The sequence below is a fragment of the Aedes aegypti genome, chromosome 1 (assembly GCF_002204515.2).
Source record: "Aedes aegypti strain LVP_AGWG chromosome 1, AaegL5.0 Primary Assembly, whole genome shotgun sequence".
NCBI lineage: Eukaryota > Metazoa > Arthropoda > Insecta > Diptera > Culicidae > Aedes > Aedes aegypti.
The window spans coordinates 144586148-144605837 of record NC_035107.1 but is presented as its reverse complement, the minus strand read 5'-3'; the positions used below and the strand labels follow the sequence as shown (position 1 = coordinate 144605837).

The window sequence follows — 19690 nt, the reverse complement described above, 5'->3', positions numbered from 1 at the left end:
ATTTGCAAGAGCACAAACCTAGACAACCAGACAACGGGTTAAGCTGAAGACTTAATCGACCACCATTCAGTGACCAATCGAACAAATTTTCAGCCTGAACGGATATTTGCTTCTACAGATTTGTGTTCTAGCAAATTTGGGGTTTGGCTTCGTTTTATTTACCTTTTTTTTCTTCTCAATCAACTTCAATTCAAGATAAAGCGATTAAAAATGGGTCAGATATGAATTTTACAAGCTCGAACTGGACGAGTAAAATTACAACCTCCACCATTTGACACAAAGTAAATTTACGACTCTGTACGATTTGACCTCTTGTAAAATTAAAAACGAACGCAATAATGTGTCATTTTGCTCGCTTTAATAAGTCGGTCTTATATGACGTAAAATTACAAGAAATTTTCGAAGTGTGTGGGAGTTAGAGAGAACGCACCAGATATCGCCATCAAGCATATCCTTCGGAGATGGCCCAATTTTGATTGGATTGTTCTCACTTCGCCCTTTTGCCACCACACAAGACATCCATATACCAATATTGGACAAACAACTGTTGTGTAAATCCATTTAATATACTTGGGTTTGAGGCCCCAAGTTTTACCACAGGTTCGCCGGTATTGACCGAAGGCCATGTGAGCTTTTTCGACTCTGAAATCAATGTGCAAGAAAGTTTGGAATCTAGAACGACTCCGACATACTTTACCTGATCAGTTACATCAATCTCAGTGCCAAAAAGCCGTAAAGGTCGAATTCCATCGCGGTTTCGTCTTTCTGTTAAAAGAACAATAGATGTTTTATTCGGGTTAACCGAGACGCCATATTGGCGACACCAACTCTCGACTACCTGAAGAGCATTTTGCATCAGGTCGAACAGGGTGCTTAGGCACATACCAACTATCAAAGCTAGATAGTCATCGGCAAATCCATAAGTTGGAAAACCGCAATTATTGAGTTGCCTCAATAGCGTATCTTCTACGAGATTTCACAAAAGTGGTGATAAGACTCCCCCTTGGGGGCATCCGCAAACACTCAATTTTCGAATCGCTGCTTGACGAAATGTCGAGAAGAGATGTCGGTTTTTGAGCATTTGATGAATCCAATTGGTAATCATTGTAGGTAGCCCATGGTTTCGTGCGGCTTCCAATATGGCATCGAAGTAAAGTATCTAGGGCTCTTGCTACACGGAAAAACCATTTTACCTAATTTTTGAGTTGACGTTACCCAAAATTAAGTATATCGATTATTCTCTCAACCCAAAATCTCTCGGTATTCTCTCTCTTCCCCACCAATGTTGTCAAAAACAGAGAGAGCTGCACCTACCCAATGGGAGTAGTTTGGCCCAATAAGCCAAATTTGGGTAAAATGCATTATTCTCAAGCTTGGGTTGAATGAACTCAATTTTGCGTTGAATTAAACCAAATTTAAGTAAATTTTGCTTATGGCTTTAAAGGCAAAGTACCTAATGGAGGCCTTGGAAATTTAGCCAAATTCGGGTTATTGGGCTCAACTACGGTTTTGCGTTGGAACCACTCAAATTTGAGTAGATCTGCGTTGCCGTGTAGATAACATTTATACACTGTCAGATCAAAGTACCCTTTAAAGGGTAAAAAAGTACCCTCTTTGAGAGAAACTAGTTTAACTCAAAAGAGTAGAGCACGAGTACTCTTTAAAGGGTAAACGGCTTGTACGTCAAATCAACGAGTGAATTTTACCCATTATTGCTATAAAAAATTTACCGAAAATGGGTTAAATTCACTCTATATCAATCATGTTTATTTGATTTACAAATTTTGATATTTTGACATAATTTCTGTAGGAAAGCATATTTTAATTAGTTTACACATAGAAGACAAATTTCAACAATTAAAATCATCGGTATAATCATTTTTTTTTTTAAATTAATTATTCAAAAAATCAATGAACATGTATGTTTGATTATGTAAAATAATTGAGATGGTCTCTTCGATGACTTCTATGAAATGTTGATGAACTTATCATGTTGAAACCTGGAAATACCATCAAATAAAATAAATATGCTTGACAACATATTTATATTCACTACCTCTGCAGAAAATTGTTGAAACACCGATTTAAACATATGTTTAACGATAAAATTGACGTCGACTTGTCCGGTACTAATCGCACAGCGGTTAACATTCCTAATACATTTTTCACTCATTAAAGGGTAAACAGTTTGAATTTGAAAATGGGAAAAAATCACCATTTATGGAAAATTGACAAGTACCCATTATTTTGACAGCTCCATATATCCGCAAATAATGGGCATTTTTTATACATTAAAGGGTAATGATGAGTTAACAGTGTGCGTGCATATGCAATCATGTTAAGAAAAGAAAGCGTTACGCGCAACACTGCCAGCTACTTGCTATAGCTGTTCTGATGTCAATAACACGATAGTATGCAAATACCCTTTAATGGGTAAAAATTCACCCATTTCCGCTAGAAGTGCCTCTCCACATTTAATGAGTAAACACGGTTTTACTCTTTAAAGGGTAAAAGCGGTTTCTGTCAATGGATGGGTAAATTTTTACCCGTTTTGTTAGTCGCCCTCGCAGCATAAAAAGGGTAAAAATTTACCCATTTCGTAAATGGCGAAAACCAATGAATATTACATCAAAACAAAAACAACGCTCTTCGGAATAAAGTTGCCGAAAAACAAAAGGTTTTTATAAGCCATTTTACGAGACGTTTCGGAACAGCTGATCGCCGAAACGGCGTCAATTGACAGGAGACCTGGGATTAAATCCAGCGTGATTTTTAACAACGCCTCATCTTACCAAATGGGGACATGGAGAAAATGACAAAAAAGAGATCCAAAAATGTTCGTTACTGCAACATTACACCTAGTTGTTCTATCAGCTACCTCTTTGTTACCCAAATTGCACATAAAAAGGCACTTTTGTGATTAGAAATATTTTAATAATTTTTCTCCATTTAATTTTTCGCCTGTATGAAAAGCTACGCTAGAAATGCGCACAGTCATCAACCATCATCGTCGCGAAAACTGACGACGATGATTGAATTCTCCCAGGTCTCCTGTCATTTGACCAGCTTCGTAAAATGGCTCATTGAAAGTTTAGTATTTTACATTTCAAATTAATGTATTACATATAAATTTTGTTTTTACACTAATCAGTCCTCCATATCCATATGTGCAGAACAGGTCAAATAACATCTGCTGCAGCCTACAGGATCAACGGAAACAACTGAAATTATAAATTGTGCTTTACTTACCGTTCCCTTAAAATTGTTTACACGAAATATAGAAACATTAAAACTAATTAAACTTTCACATATTTGGATTCTGGAACGGCTAACAGCTGCAGGCTGTAAAATTATTTCCATCTAGTTTTTCACCCTTAAATGGGTTTCAAAACATCCATTTTTAATCGGCAGTAGCTTGATTATAATGGGTATTTATATACCCGTTTTGTATTTCCAAATTTACCCGTTTTATGACAGATCTCTGTGCTTTAAAAAAAAGAGTAAATTTTTACCCATAAAAGGGTATTCGCAAACCACCGTGAAAGAGATCGAAAGATCAGTTCTGATCGTGAAGTTAAAGTGAACATATGTTGTTCTCTTTCAAGTAACCCTCCGGAAGAATACCCATAACCAGCCACCCTTTTTCGGTTAAGGCTCAAGAATCCATCATTCAATCATCAGCAATCATCAAAAATAAAAAACCAGTTTTTTCATTCAAATTTGAAGAAATCCTCATAAAAATCTATCATTGCAATTCATATAGGGTAAGTGATCCATTAGTTGTGGGTGTTCCAATAGTTGCGGTAGTGACATTTTCACTGATTTTATTACATTAGCCACAAAACCGACACTCCCATTCGACGTATTGGCTTGATGAGACACGAAATAGTTGAAAAGTGCGTTCAAAATGCTTTAAAACTGATGAAATATCACCAAAATTGCTGAAATTTTTCTTACTTGTACCAATAGTTGCGGTAAAGTGTTCCTATAGTGGAGGATCCCATAAGAAAACCACGGATACCGCAACTATAGGAACACAAATTAAAAATATACCGTAACTAAAAGAACAGTGGACCAATAGTGGAGGTACTATTTTTCACTGATATGCCGAGTGTTACTGCGATGAAATCATTTTTCTCATTGAGTCAATGGTCTTTACTTCCCATTACAACACTAACATGCGCATTAGTTGCACTTCTTTAATTTGAGCGGTTAATTGAAGTACAATCGTGCTTGTACCTCCACTATTGGTACGTCTACCATAGCAAGTGTAATGCAATGATAGATTTTCTTGAGACATTTTGAGAAAAAAATGGAATTTTAGAAAATATTGGAGTTTGTTACCCAAATTGATATGATTTCGTACATTGGATTACAATCTTCTTCTTCTTTGTGGCGTTACGTCCCCACTGGGACAGAGCCTGCTTCTCAGCTTAGTGTTCTTATGAGCACTTCCACAGTTATTAACTGAAAGCTTACTATGCCAATGACCATTTTTGCATGTGTATATCGTGTGGCAAGTACGAAGATACTCTATGTCCTGGGAAGTCGAGGAAATTTCCAATCCGAAAAGATCCTCGACCGGTGGGATTCGAACCCACGACCCTCAGCTTGGTCATGCTGAATAGCTGCGCGTTTACCGCTACGGCTATCTGGGCCCCACATTACAATATTCGTAAATTGGCCACTTCCAACGGGGTACCTTGAATCTACTATATGGTGACCATAGCAGCCGGTGGTTCTGGAAGTGATTTCGGAAGCATCACCTTCGAAAATCCTAATATTTGATACCCATATTGAAGTAACTCCGGACATGTTTTGATTTGGCCACGTCGCCCGGAGCACTTGGAACCTACTATAGAGTGGTCATGGCAGTCGGTGGTTCTGGAAATGCTTCCGGAATTATAATTTTCAAAAATCTTAAAGTTTGATGTCCTAATTGATATGGTTCCAAATATGTCCCTAATTGGCCACTTCCCCCAGGGCACCTAGAATCTACTATAGCGTGGTCAGTGCGTCTAACGGTTCTTAATATGCTGCTGGAAGCATCATTTTGAAGTTTGATGCTCACTTGGAATGAAAAGACTAAGATAAAATTGACGTCTTTAGCATTAAAGTTTTGAATTTTGGGCAGCTGTACGGATTTCAAATCACAGGTGTACGGATTTTGATTCAACCTTATCAGAATGTACGGATTTCGATCCAAGACAAGTGATTGTAATTCCTGTTTTTTAAAGATTTCTACTCAACTTCAGGCTCATGTTGGGGTTAATTATGTCTTAAAAGATGTGAAAGTCATAGAAAAAGAGGCAATAGATGCCTTTTACAAATCCAAATATTTTTTACAGAGGTTTTGATTTGGCTTAGTGCTTAGGTGTGCTGTTTTCGGTCCCACACGGTACCCGAAAATTATTGCGATTTTATTAGATAGTTTTCTGCCTTATCTCAAAAGTTCGCTTAAATTCAACCACATATCGTTGAGGTATACCTTGCGTAAACTACTCACCCAAGTCGATCATAGTGCGGTAAACCAAGCCGTTGAACAGTTCAGCAAATGTCCCATCGCCCCCGCAGCATACCACGCCGTCATAGTTGTTCAGGTTGATCGTTTGCGATGTCATGATGTCGTAGATTTGCTGAGCTCGTTGCGTTATTATCAGGTTGATGTCAACCTGAGCCAACTTGAACAATGGTTTGGCATACTTTTCGAACAGGGCAAACGCCTTCTGCTTGCCGCCGTAAGGGTTGAGGAAAAGTAGTAAATTTTTCGGTCGATTTTGCTCTACGAAGAAAGATTGAGAGAGAAAAACATTGTAAATACATCATCATAAATATTCGATATCTCCGATAAGCTTTTTCTTTTGGAGCGCCAAGTTCTTTGCGTCAGCGCTAAACTCACCTCTGATATCTTCTGATAACCTTTGGTACCACAGTTTGACAATCCTATGTTCATTTTTGTACAGAACCAGCTGTTGTACCCTCCATTTGCATACACGAGGTGCCACTAGCCGGGCATAATGTATGATTAGATAGTTGCCGTTGGATTGGTTGTTTCCGCAAATGATGTCTTCTACACTAGTGGCGTCAGTGTGCAGCAAATCGTACGAGTCGGCTATGACGAGGAAACAAACACGCGGGAAACAAATATTTGCGTTTTCATTATCAATGTTACATATTTCAACTATTATCACCAGTATTAATCTAATCATGAAACATTAACGTTTAAATTTTGAATAGGTTCCTTTAATATGGAGGCGGGGCATTTCGCTTGAGGACGTTTTGCATAATACATATCACGTTTCACATAATGGGCGTTTTCATAAAACTAATAGGTAACTAAACCTTCTTTAAATGCTCCCCAAACCGTTATTATCAAATCTACATCAAATCTTTGCTCACCAGTCGTTTTCTATGGCGTGGATACTCGCTATTGTATAAAACTACTTTATATCAAACGTCTTAATACGAAATGGTTCATCCCCCCTTCCCCCATTTTTATATTGTTCATGGATCCAATTGAACCTAGTTCTTCGCTTACCTCTATTGCTAATATTGGTTGTGGTTGTCGTCGTATTTATGGTGGCTGTAGTAGAGATTGATGCCGACGTTGGAAGTACCGGAACGCGATCAAAATCCATATCCTCATTCATCGGGGCATGAGTACTGGAGGTCGTCCCGTACGTGGTGGTGATAGCATGTGGGGCATTCTTGGCAGCCGATCGACCACTGGCCGTCGCAGATAACGTCACTGATATGATATCGCTGACGGGTACCGATATTTTCCCTGCAAGCAAAAATGAACAAATCAATTGCAATACGTTATCAGTTAGATTATCAACGTTTTTATTGCTTTGTTTCAAGCAACCACACAATGTTTATGGTCAGCTTAATCCATCTGATGAAAGGCATGATAATTTACGTAATTTCGAATTACGTATTCAAACCTATTGCTGTGTTTATAAATATTTGTTTATGAATTTGCATACAATTATCACTAATTGTATAAACACCGTAAACACCGCTAGCGCATGACGGCACACTATAGTAGCATGTCCGAAAGAACTTGAAACTATTGAGAACCAGAGCTACAGGTCCAAAGCCCTGATAAAGGTGGATGGCTGTTGTGGTGTACACATTTAAAGTGTAAGCGAATGGGCGAATTACCGAGCAAAAACCGTTAAACGGAATACGATGTATTCGGCAGTCGATCGGTTGATCTGCCATAGATAAATGAGTCGAAAATACAACCATGAGTCAGTTGTTGTTGTTTGATGATGGGGACTTCAACCCGAGGGTCATTCGGCCCTAAGCCATGAGTCAGTCTTGGCTAAAACTTCAATCTATCAACACCTTTATTTGAAACCCTTACCGCAAGTGGCCATTCCCCGAAGTTCTGGTGTGTTCTCGTCGGCAAACTCAAAAAGTGGCGACGAGCGATAAAAATTCACATAGTGATATTACACACTTAGATTAAATTACTGGGGTCGGTAAAATTTTACTGGGTTTTGGAACTACCGAAAAAGTCAGTAAAATGAAAACTGTCGCCACGCGTAATTGAAAAGCAAATTTCACCATGTTTTATTTTTTATCGATATATGATATTAAACGAAAGCTCTCTGCAAAATTTCAGTAAAAAATCTCTGTTTTTCGATTTCTGACATTTTTTTTTAGTTTACTGATTTTTTCGGTAGTTCCAAAACCCAGTTATTTTTACCGAACAGATTGAGTGTGTAAGATTCTGGCCTGAAAGTGCAGTGGTTGGTGAAAATATCTGTACATTGTGTTGGACGAGTTGGAGAAGACCACACGAGTGTAAGTCACGTGCTGCTAAAGGCGCGAAAAGCTGTACAAAGGCGCAGTTTTTGGTCGGCGTTTGCTTACATCAGTAAAGTTTCAGTACAAATTCTGCGAGGTTGTTCATCGTGATTCGTTAAAATTATTGGCTTATATTTATCATTTACTACTGATTAACGATCACGCCAATCGGCAGAAATATTACACATCATACATTTTGTCTGGCGCCATTTTGGACGCAGCAAGATTTTATTGTACATGATTTCTTTTCTCTAGGTGAAATAATAGGACAATAAACTAAAAAGAAAGATGAAGGAGAATTGAAACAATTTCTAAACAATAGAGTTCCTTTCTTTTTCCCAATGTGGTTTTCGACTGTTGCCATTGTGTCATTGCTGGATAGATTGCAAGTTGTCTTTGAACAAATTCATCATTCCCAATACATATCCATTATCGACTGTACAGGACGTTTTGCTGGTTTGGCCAATTGTACAGTGTTTTGCTCATTAGACCTTGAAGGTGCGTATACGCAGTTATTATTATCTGACAGATCAATTGAATTCATGGTGATAAATACCATTAAGGGATTGTATAGGTACAACAGATTGCCGCAAGGTGCATCTTCAAGTGCTGCCATTTTTCAGCAAGTAATGGAGCAAGTTTTACATGGAATTGAATTTGTTTCAGTTTAACTGGATGATGTCTTAATTGCAGGCTTGAATTTCAGTGATTGCAAAGAAAAATTGATTTTAGTTCTTGAGACTGAAAAACGCAAATATTAAGGTGAACTGGGAGAAATGCAAGTTTTTTGTTCCTGAATTAGGATTTTTGGGTCACATAATTAGTGAAAAGGGATTGAAACCATGTCCTGACAAAATTAACACCTTACAAAAATGTAATGTGACGGAATTAAAATCATTGTTGAGTTTCATCAACTACTACCATAAGTTTATACCAAGATTGTCTACAAAGTTGTATTTTTTTGTATAATTTGTTGAAATCAGATGTAAAAAGTAAAAGCGCCTTATTACAAACCCAATTTTTAGAATTTTACGACCCATATAAGCCGATTGTGATAGTTTCTGATGCATCCGGCTATGGACTAGGAGGTGTAATGGCTTATATTATTGAGGGGATTGAGAAACCAATAGATTTTACGTCATTTTCGTTGAATTCAGCGCAAAGGAATTATCCTATTCTTTATTTGGAAGCCCTTGCCTTGTTGTGTACAGTAAAGAAATTTCAAATATTTTTGTTTGGGAAACAGTTTTAAATTTACACCGATCACAAGCCCTTAGTGGGAATATTTGGGAAAAGTGGTAATATATAATATATAGGGAGTAGGAGTTGCTGGGCAAGAGACTAAGGTATACAAAGGGGTCAATTTTATTCCTGCGGGAACGCGAGGTACCAATGTCAAGCCGTTTACCACAAAGAGCTATGGAAAATCATGGACAAGAACAGCTTTCCCGGGAAGCTACCGAGACTGGGTATTTGGAAACTTGCAATCAGAAGACACAGTGTGTTTGTTTGACAAATTGAGACATGAATTTGCGAAAAAATACGCCTGTTGTTCAATATTGCGCTAGAAGGTAATATGCGGAGAGCCGGGCTCAACAGCCAGGGTACAATTTTTACAAGATCCAGTCAACTTGTTTGCTTCGCGGATGATATGGACATTGTCGGCCGAACATTTGAAAAGATGTCAGACCTGTACATCCGCCTGAAACGCGAGGCAGCAAAGATTGGACTGGTGGTGAATGCGACCAAGACAAAGTACATGTTAGCTGGTGGGGCCGAGCGCAACAGGGCTCGCCTAGGTAGCAGTGTTACGATAGACAGCGATACGTTCGAGGTGGTCGAGGAGTTCGTCTACCTTGAATCCTTGCTGACGACTGACAATAACGTTAGTCGTGAAATACGGAGGCGCATCATCAGTGGAAGTCACAAGATTCACACCCGCACCAAATGTAGGGGAAAGTGGGGCAGTTTGGCCACCTTAAGGAAAAGTCGATAAAAGTGCTGAAAATATTATGAATTTTTCGAATGTTTGCATGATTTCCAACAATTTTAAGATGAATACACTAGATCCGAATGGTTTCTTTTGTCTTATAAAGTTCACAGATGAATGATTGATTTTTCAAAATTTGTCATTTTTCGAGTCGACTTTTTACTGATGGGGTGATATGAGCACCCCATTTTTGATTTCAAAATAATCTCATATAATCTAAAAATTCAATTATGTTGTTACTACACTTGAAAGTTATTAGTATTTATAAACACTCCGTGCAGGAAGATATAATTTTTTAAGAACATTCTAACAGTCAAACGTCATCTTTCTGAAATGATGAAATTTAAAAGAGCCATTCGGGGCAATATGGGCAGTTTTTTCGAACATCATTTTTTTTTTTCTTTGAGTTTTGAACACTGACTTATAACATGCCCATTGCTTCATTTCCTCATCAGCTTTGGGGTTGCATGTTATTTCAGATGAAATTTCAAGAATTTATGCTGTTTTCAAGGGGTGCTCATTCCACCCCATTGGCCAAACCGCCCCGACTACCCCTACCATGTACAAAACGCTCATAAGGCCGGTAGTTCTCTACGGGCATGAAACGTGGACGATGCTCGAGGAGGACCTGCAAGCACTTGGAGTCTTCGAACGTTGGGTGCTTAGGACGATCTTTGGCGATGTGCAGGAAAACGGTGTGTGGCGACGAAGGATGAACCACGAGCTCGCCCAACTCTACGGCGAACCCAGTATCCAGAAGGTGGCCAAAGCTGGAAGGATACGATGGGCAGAGCATGTTGCAAGAATACCGGACAGCAACCCGGTTGGTACAAGAAGGCGTGGAGCGCAGCGAGCTAGGTGGGCGGATCAAGTGCGCATCGATTTGGCGAGCGTGTGGCAGAACCGAGTATGGAGAGATGCGGCCACGAACCAAGTATTATGGTGTGAAATTGTTGATTCAGTGTTATCTGTTTAGAAGTTAACAAAATAAATGAATCATGTGAGCTGTTGCTATAAATCTAAGTGTTCAGCATTACAAAACCAATATATGTGCTTACTTTCTCTCACTAAAGCCAAAAATTACGGTTGAAAAACATGAATGATGGAAAATATCTAATAGAAAAAATGCGTGATTATCGATCAAAACATTTTGAATATATGTAACGATCGACAAAAGTAGGCATTGAGTGAATGGAACACCAAGTGTGCATTTTATGGCAGTATGGTAAGAAACTGAAATTTCTAAAAATTACCAAGAACTCAAATATTTGTTTTTGAAGGTAAAATTTTGTACAGTTTATATCGCATATTGGATAAATAGTCAAAAAATATTTCTGATATGAATTTCATTGCTGCTACATTACGAGGCTCATGTATGTTATGTCTACCTGACTCGAGCGATATTCTTTATTGTACCTTATGATTCTGGTACCATTGACTTGTTAGTACCTATATGATTTCTGGGTTATAAATACTGGCTGCCGTAGGCGCAAAAGAGATAGACTTCTCGGACTGTATACTGATTAACATATTATTTTATTCTTTATTTGCAGATATAAAAGTGGCGACGAGAATCATGGAAGCGCGTGTTGGAGATAATCGTTTTTTCTTTGGGGTGGCGAATTGCCAATTGTATTTGTTTTTGAAAGTGTGGTGAAATTGCCGATTTGAGTTGAACCAAATTGTTCTTCAGAGCTGACGAAATTGTCGTTTATTGTGAACATAGGGAAAGTGTACCAGTTATGGCCATAGTGGTTCCCTATTTGGCCATATGTGAAATTTCGATGACTTTCACATTTTTAAACTTTTTGAATGTTTCAACATCAAGATATATCCTATATCTTACTGCTAAAACACACAAAACTTTTCAAAATATAGAGACATTCAAATTATCACGTATGGCGAAATAGGGAACCACTATGGCCATAACTGGTACACCTACCCTAGTTGTTCTTTTGTGAAGCGATTGCTGTATTGAGATGAACGAAATTGTTCTTTAGTGTTGACGAAGTTGTCAAATGTAATACTGAGTTGAATGAATCCAATTATTTTAATGTGTGTCCATGAAATGAACAGAATGTGTTTTGAATATAAAGATGTAGAGTTTTCGAATGTTTGTTGTACGACTTGTTCTAACGTGTCGGTGTCTTTTCAAAGAGTTATTAGAAAGTTTCTAAAGGGGAAAGGACTGTTATGTCTACCTGACTCGAACGATATTCTTTATTGTACCTTATGATTCTGGTACCATTGACTTGTTAGTACCTATATGATTTCTGGGTTATAAATACTGGCTGCCGTAGGCGCAAAGGAGATAGACTTCTCGGACTGTGGACTGATTAACATATTATTTTATTCTTTATTTGCAGATATAAAAATGTATACTGTCAATGTGACTGTTATGCGGTTACAATTACAAATGTGACAAAACAACTCTTTTTTTGAGCTTTCTAAAACAATCTCACAGATTTCAGTAATTTGGGCGAAAATGATTATCATTTGATGACTCTCCATGGTATTAACTCGAAATTGTCAAAAATGTCGATTGTGACAAATATGCAGTTATAGGCACTAATGGACTATAACAGTAACCACACGCACATATTCTAACTATCATAATGCTACATTTACTATCATGTCCTTTTTTGTCCAAAATATCAATACAAAATCTCCAAAATAACTAATAATTTATTGATTTTTTTACCTTCAATTGGTTCAACATAACAACATTAAATTAAACTTAAACCTGTAAACTATGCAAAAAACATACTTAAGCCACTCTGGAAAGTTAAGTCAGTAGTAAATATTTCTATTTGTAACAACGGTATTAATTATATACTAGTTGAGAACAGTTTGGTCAACTTTTTTAGAATTTTTGTAGTTTTAATATTGAAAGTCCGATATCGATATATCGATATTATCGACACAGCACTAATTCCAAAGTATCCAGAAAGCCATCCACAGAGGCAAATTATGTTCATATTATGTGTAATCCAAAGCATAGTTCCCCAAACTGTGAGTCGCGACTCCCAGGGGGGTCTTGAACCTATGTTAGGGAGGTAGCAAGAAAAACTCAAACTATATATTTTTTTCAAACGTTTCCGAACATTATTTTGAAACGTTTTTGAAATTTTTTTTATGTGAAATGGCGTTAAGAGCTGTTCAGGTTTTAGAAAAGAAAGCAAATGACTTCATCTCTATGTTCATATTTTTTTTAAAGGTCTCTCATCTTGCTGTCATTTACCACTACCATTTAATAATTGTTAATGAAAAAAGAATATATGTTTGTAAACGAGACCAGCTTTCAAGTTCTTCAGAAATTTGATCTCATACTTCAGGAATATTTATTATTTACTAGTGGTCCCGGCAAACTTCGTCTTGCCATCAAGTAGGCTGTTGTATACACTATGGATCGTCTTATACAAAATTTATATAGATTATTGTTTCTATGCTCCTTGTAACAGTTGTCAGCTCAGCGCCATTTTCAACTTGCATGATAAATTGCGACACGTTTCACGTTCTGCATTGGTTCGCAAAAAATAATTGTGTCATAAATCGAATTACCATCGGTAAGTTACGACTTTAAGTATTATTAGATACTGCTTACGGTAAATAGGTATTTTGTTTTCATTTCATATGAAAATTTCTATCGTCTTACTTACCCCAAAATATCATAATACCCGGGGTAAGTGGGACCTATCAAAACAAGCACCAGAATTAAAACTTTTCCTACACGTTTTCTTAGAGAGTAGCATTAAAACATTCAAACGAATAATTTTTATCCAAAAAACATATCAATCTTATGTTATATACTGCCGTAAATCACAAGTCAGTCCCATCTGCATTTTCGTCAAAATTGAGTTGAGTTCAGTTTTCAACTTATCTTCCAATGCTCTTTCAGCTGCCCTATGAGATAACAAGATTTGTTCGGAAAAGTAGGAAAAAAACAGTCAAGTCAAATTGTCCCATAATGAAAAGTAACCGCATATCAGTCCCACTACAGATTTCCACACCGTGCAACACAAAAATGAACCGTGTTTTTATCATCTTCATATTTTTCTAAGAAAGATATCGTAGTGAAAAGCAAATTGTGAAAGTTTCATAAAAATTTGAACATGTTCCAATCCTCTGGATTTTTAATAGGTATTCGTATGTAAAACGAGTTTGAAAACTTCACACCCTATTTTCTCAATGCCTAGTAACTTTTTACAGATGGGACTGACTTGCGATTCACGGCAGTATAACTGCTGAAAAAAGAGAAAAAATTACAATTTTTCCTGAATATTTATTTTATTTTATTTTTGAAATACGAATTTAAAATTGAGCGAACATAGAAATAAAATTTAAAATACATCATGAGAACGATTAATTTTCTATTTTTATTGAACTTTATTTGCTATTTCTACCAAATTCAGTAGTTGCGGAAAACAATTCCATCCCATCAAGTGGTTTTCCGCCATGCATAAGAATAATAACAGAACATATTCAAAAATTCGTCAATTATTGATAGTTTACTTGCTGCATTTCGATTGATAACTTATATATGGGGTTTCAATGCTAGTAATGGACCCCTTAGTAGCTGAAATTCGTTCTCGACGCTTTTCCGCAATTATATCTCAGCGCATATACGTTTTGTGGAGTCTAACAACAAGTTCAATGTTTTCACTTCATAGTACGCCTATAAAACATACAAAATCATTCGATTTTTTCAGCGAAATATGCATTTGGAAAACTGTTGTCCGAATACCTATTATGGAGCCTCCCGGGGTCCATAATAGGAATGTTTACAAATTTGACGTTTCCTATTGTTCCGCAATCTGCGGACGCGCCTCCGTTACCAACGATCCCACAAAGACTCGTTGTCTCCACCGACTCTGGCTCAGCTAAGCATAGCCGAAAGAGCGGAGAAACGTCATCTACATGATATCAAAACCCAGACAAAAACAAACAAAGCTTTTTAAAACTGCTGTTCATTAAGATTAAAATTTCATAGTAATTACCTGTAATTACTAAGTGCTCCATTGTACTTAAGATCCGAACTAAATTAGTAAGAAGTGCGGGCAGTGAATACTAAGGTAAAATGAATTTAGAAGCATGAATCCGAAATAGTTATTGTTCCATGAATCCTAATATTCATGTCCTTATTCTATTATAATTCGTGAAATTATCCAAATCGTCGTTGATGAATACTTCTGCGCGCATTACGAAGCAGAAAGTAGTAATCGAGATAATTTAACATGAAGAGCATTTAATCTCTTATACGATTAATCCATCATGCATTGCGAATATAGGCATACACATATTATAAAGCTACCGTAGTGTACCGCTTTCCGGACCCAACGAAGATAAGTGTAGGCAATAAACGTGAGTAACATTTGAACAATTAATTTAGTATTAGTGCTAGAGATATCTATCAAATTCAATTGTATTTCATAGGAAAAATTTAACTAATTCGTTAATACAATATACGTAAAACCACACCAGCGAATTTGTTTGAATTTACGGAAGTCTGTCGACCGACTTGTTGCCGATTTGGGAACACCTATTATAGACCCTTCATTTGACTCCCATGTAATCCGGCTCGCTGCCGACGTGCCTATTATGGACCCACCTGGAAATGCGTATTATGCACCCTCTTGTGTGGCTTCATTTACAAAACTGTTCCAATATCTGTATTTATGCGTCTCAAACCAACAATGCAATCGAAGTTCCCCCGGTGGATTTTCATAGGAATAAGATTGCTTTGAGTGTTAATTTTATGTTTTTTTTTTCTGTAGAGGGTCCATAATACGCAAAGGGTTCATAACCGGCATCGACTCCCTGCTATACCATATATGACATTTTCGATAGAAATTCGTTGATCCGTTCTTAAATCCAATTTGACACACAAAACCAATTCCTTTCTTATGCATATACATATAAAATATGTTTAGTTTAAAAACTGTCTTTAAATTATGATCAAAAGTTTTATAGAATTTTGCTGCGACTAAACTCTGGGCGTGAGTTTTTGCATATGCGAAATAATATCAATCAGCTTTGATGCCGGGCGTGTCAGACACACACAACCGGCGAATAACATAAAACTACAAGCATTAAAACCGGTCTTTGAAGGAATATAAACAAAGCCAGTGCACGATTTTTTGCGCTTCTCGTCTTGACTCAGTCCGGTGAACAACAATAGCGCAAAAAACCATGTGGCATCGTAAACATGTAGGTATGTTCATATCAGCACAAACACACGGTCTCGTACAAACAAAATTCTTTGATATTGGTATTTTTATTTGACTAGGTATCGCTTTACAACTCACTCAGATACTCAATAGCCATTTGTTTCATTAGGAACTATCATATTCTGGAAATTTTGAACACCTCTAGATTTAAAGCACATATTCACATATTGTAATGTAAAGGGGCAGGTAGTCAACAATGAGACAGCATGCCCGCGATATTTTTCCTTATCAAAGAAAATTTCAGTATCTTCTTAGCCGAACATTATATCTGAACAAGTTTAGGGAAAATTATTGTAATATTGCACCTAGAAAATGTTTATTATCGCGTCTCCGGTTGAAAGCCGGAATTATCGACATTCGAAAGAAGATTTTTCTTTAAATCCATGCGTTGGACCTAAGGCCGGTGTTAGACAGCGAATGTAGTGTACTACACAGATCTATGCTGGTACTTTGACGAATAGCGGTACATTTATGATATCCTAAATTAAAATTACAGTAAATTCTCCATAAAGGCACCATTGAGATAGGGAGGTATCGAGTAAGAGAACACAAAAACTACGATCCAAGAGACCATCGAGGTAGCCATGAAAACCAACTTTTACTATGGTTATCTAACTCAATATCGAGTAAGAGAGAGTTGACTATACATATTATGAGGCATCTTGCAAAATCAAAGTTAGCGCTTATATTCTATTAGATTTAAATGTTTCAATAGGATTCTAAAATTTTAGATAACATCTTGTTTTTTATTCAATATCATAATAGGACGTGTTCTGGGACGTGAGTTTAACCGCTACGCTGGTTTCGTTATTTCACGGCTAGCAACCGTCCCCTACTGCGAGAAGCACGCGAGAAGAAGAGATAGGAAATTCGGTTGACCTTAATCTTGAAATTCCGCAACGTGATCGTCCAGTATTGCCGTTAACGTGTGCGTTGTAGTGATCGATAATGGGTGAGAACTGCTTCTTCAGCTTCCGTGATTAGTCACACCAACATATGTACATCAGCAGTAACAGCACTTGAGACGATCGCTTTGCTTTTCTGGAATAACGACGACAAAAGCAATTGAATAAAATATGAGCGACGGAGAGGAACGAAATAAGCATTCAATAATTTATTCTATACGAACAGAAGCTAGGTACATACTGTTGATGGTCAACGAGAAATTAACTTTATTGATATAAGAGACAACAGATCTAATGATAATATTAAAATTGAACTTCTGAGGCATAGAAAAAATTTGATGTTTGCCGATCTGATGAAAAGCTCGCTGCTATTAATTAGATCTTATAAAAGCTATATATGATAAATGACATTCACAGTGTAAATTTTAGACATCATTTTCAGATCTATAAGTGGGTTTTAGGGCATAATGAACACACAGGGCGAAATGGACACCTCCTTATTCTCTGATAATATACGTATTTCATCAAAATTTTGTACATGAAATCTGTGTTGAACATCAACGACGTTAGTAGATAGAGTAATAGCTTGTATGAAAGACGAAATGACAAGAGTGTTAAGGAATGGTCAATTTTCTGAGGAGATAAAAAGAGTCAAGGGCATAAAGCAAGGATGTCCATTGTCTCTAATTTTATTCAATTATATTATGCAGGATGTTATAAGAAAAGTAGCCGTAAAAATTCTAGAATTGAAATTGATGAATGTGAATAGCCTCATAATACCCTTGCTTTTAGCCTTTGCCGATGACTTGCTAATTATTGCAGATAGTAAGGAACAATAAAAAAACAATTAAAGAATTAGTGAAGCAGCTAGAAGAGGTAGGACTGGAATTAAACTATGACAAGTGTCAACTATTATTAAGGTTTCAGAATTACAAAGGACAACTGCCTAACGAAATTATGTTAAATGGTAGGCCTCATAAAGTGTGTGATAGCATAAAATATTTAGGAGTGTGTCTAACGGCAACTTTAGATCGAAAAGTAACAAATAGGCAGAGATGCGTAAACGCATATAGAACAGGTAGATCAGTTATAGAGTTCTGCAAGAGTTTTACACCCTCATGGGAATTAGAGAAGTTAATTTATAAAACAGTTTTAGCCCCTGTAATAACTTATGGAACAAAAGTCGCGGTGTTGACGAAAAAAGCAGAATAGGAATGGCAAACTATGAAAAACTTATTCTTACGAGTATAATCATTGTAGAAGATCACAAAACATAACATTTAATGCGCGAAAACTGTTAGATGGAAAAATTATAAATAGAAGAGTCGGAGTAGGAAGAATTAGTTCGAGCTGTTTTGTAGAATACCTATAAGAAGATGAAAAAGACGAATTTAGTACTATACCATTTAATTCCACTAGAGTTTGTATCCTTTGACAGATACGCGTATTTCGACCTCAACTGTAAGGCCGTCTTCAGTGTCGTGTACTGTCGAGTCTAGTACACGACACTGAAGACGGCCTTACAGTTGAAATACGCGTATCTGTCAAAGGATACAAACTCTAGTGGAATTAAATGGTACCGTCGGACGGGGCTACTTTTGATTCCAGGGGCTACTTTGGACACTCACCTTTTGTATTTATTACCAGCGTAAATATTAATCTGAGCAATTTTGTGTCTTCAGAACTTTTATTAATCAATATATGCTCTACCACTAGGTATGATTTTTTCTTGGAACAACATCAACAATAACAGGATAAACAAGAAAGCATTTCAAAAAAGCCCGAATAAATATTCACAAGGTATAAAACATTGGCTATACAAACATTGTTTGAATTTTACCCATGTCGTGGAAACTTATTGGGAGCATCACAAAACTATCAAATCGACATGTTTCATGAAAATCTTGTGATTTGTTTTGCTTAAAGTTGTTGTTTTATTAAAATAATTGATCAAAGGTCTTATTTTTGCAACTTTTATTTTATTATAATGTTTTGGTTTGTGTATTTTATAACATAAAAAAAATAAAATAAATGTTTGTAAAAGTGAATAGACATAAAACACACATATTTCAATACGTACCAATGCCAAATTCACAACATAATCTCTAAAAAAACAGTTTTTTGTAATATTTTACATGAATCTGTAGTACAGAACAGTTGCATCCTTCAAATGCTTAAATTAAACTACTCTTAAGCCAGCTATTAACTGGTAAGAAGCTAAAGGCATATTACAAAAGCAAACTTACTTCTTTACGATCTTGCTAAACTTTGCTTCATAGATTGCGTTTTTAATGAAAATTACTTACTGGTATTAACTTAGTTACCGGTATTAATGTGATCCTTCAACATATCGTTCATACAATAGTAAGAACAAAAAAAAAAAGAGTTTTTGTACATAACTCATTTATCATCGCAGTACCTAGTAGTTACGTCGTTCGTTTATGTCAACTTTAAAATCGAGCATTGGTAACTGATAGTTCCATTTAAGAGGAAGTTGAAAATTTAAGTTTCATACTGCAAACTGAGAATAGTGAATGGCATGTTTCGTTGAAATTTCTTATATATGTGTAATTGATTCTAGCTTTACAATTTTCTACATTAAGTTTATCAATGAAAAACGTTCAATAACATCACAGTGGACGACAATCTGTTTGAAAGTTATAAGGAAAAATCATTTCATTAGCAAATTGTGAAAATGTCCATAGTAGCCCCTTTTTTGTCTTGAAGGACACACTCTTTTCGCTATTCAAGCA

General features: G+C 36.5%; 1 protein-coding gene across 2 annotated transcripts in view; it reads right to left on the bottom strand.

Moving 5' to 3' along the window:
• The window catches only part of LOC5579301 (ceramide kinase), a 66899-nt gene that overhangs the window by 12811 nt on the left and 34398 nt on the right, over positions 1 to 19690 (bottom strand). For both annotated transcript variants that reach the window (XM_021849599.1, XM_021849606.1), the window contains 3 exons: positions 6539 to 6784; positions 5900 to 6112; positions 5507 to 5782 (listed from right to left, as the gene is read on the bottom strand). In XM_021849599.1, the coding sequence (XP_021705291.1) occupies positions 5507 to 5782; positions 5900 to 6112; positions 6539 to 6784 (735 nt within the window). The remainder of the gene's footprint in view (positions 1 to 5506; positions 5783 to 5899; positions 6113 to 6538; positions 6785 to 19690) is intronic.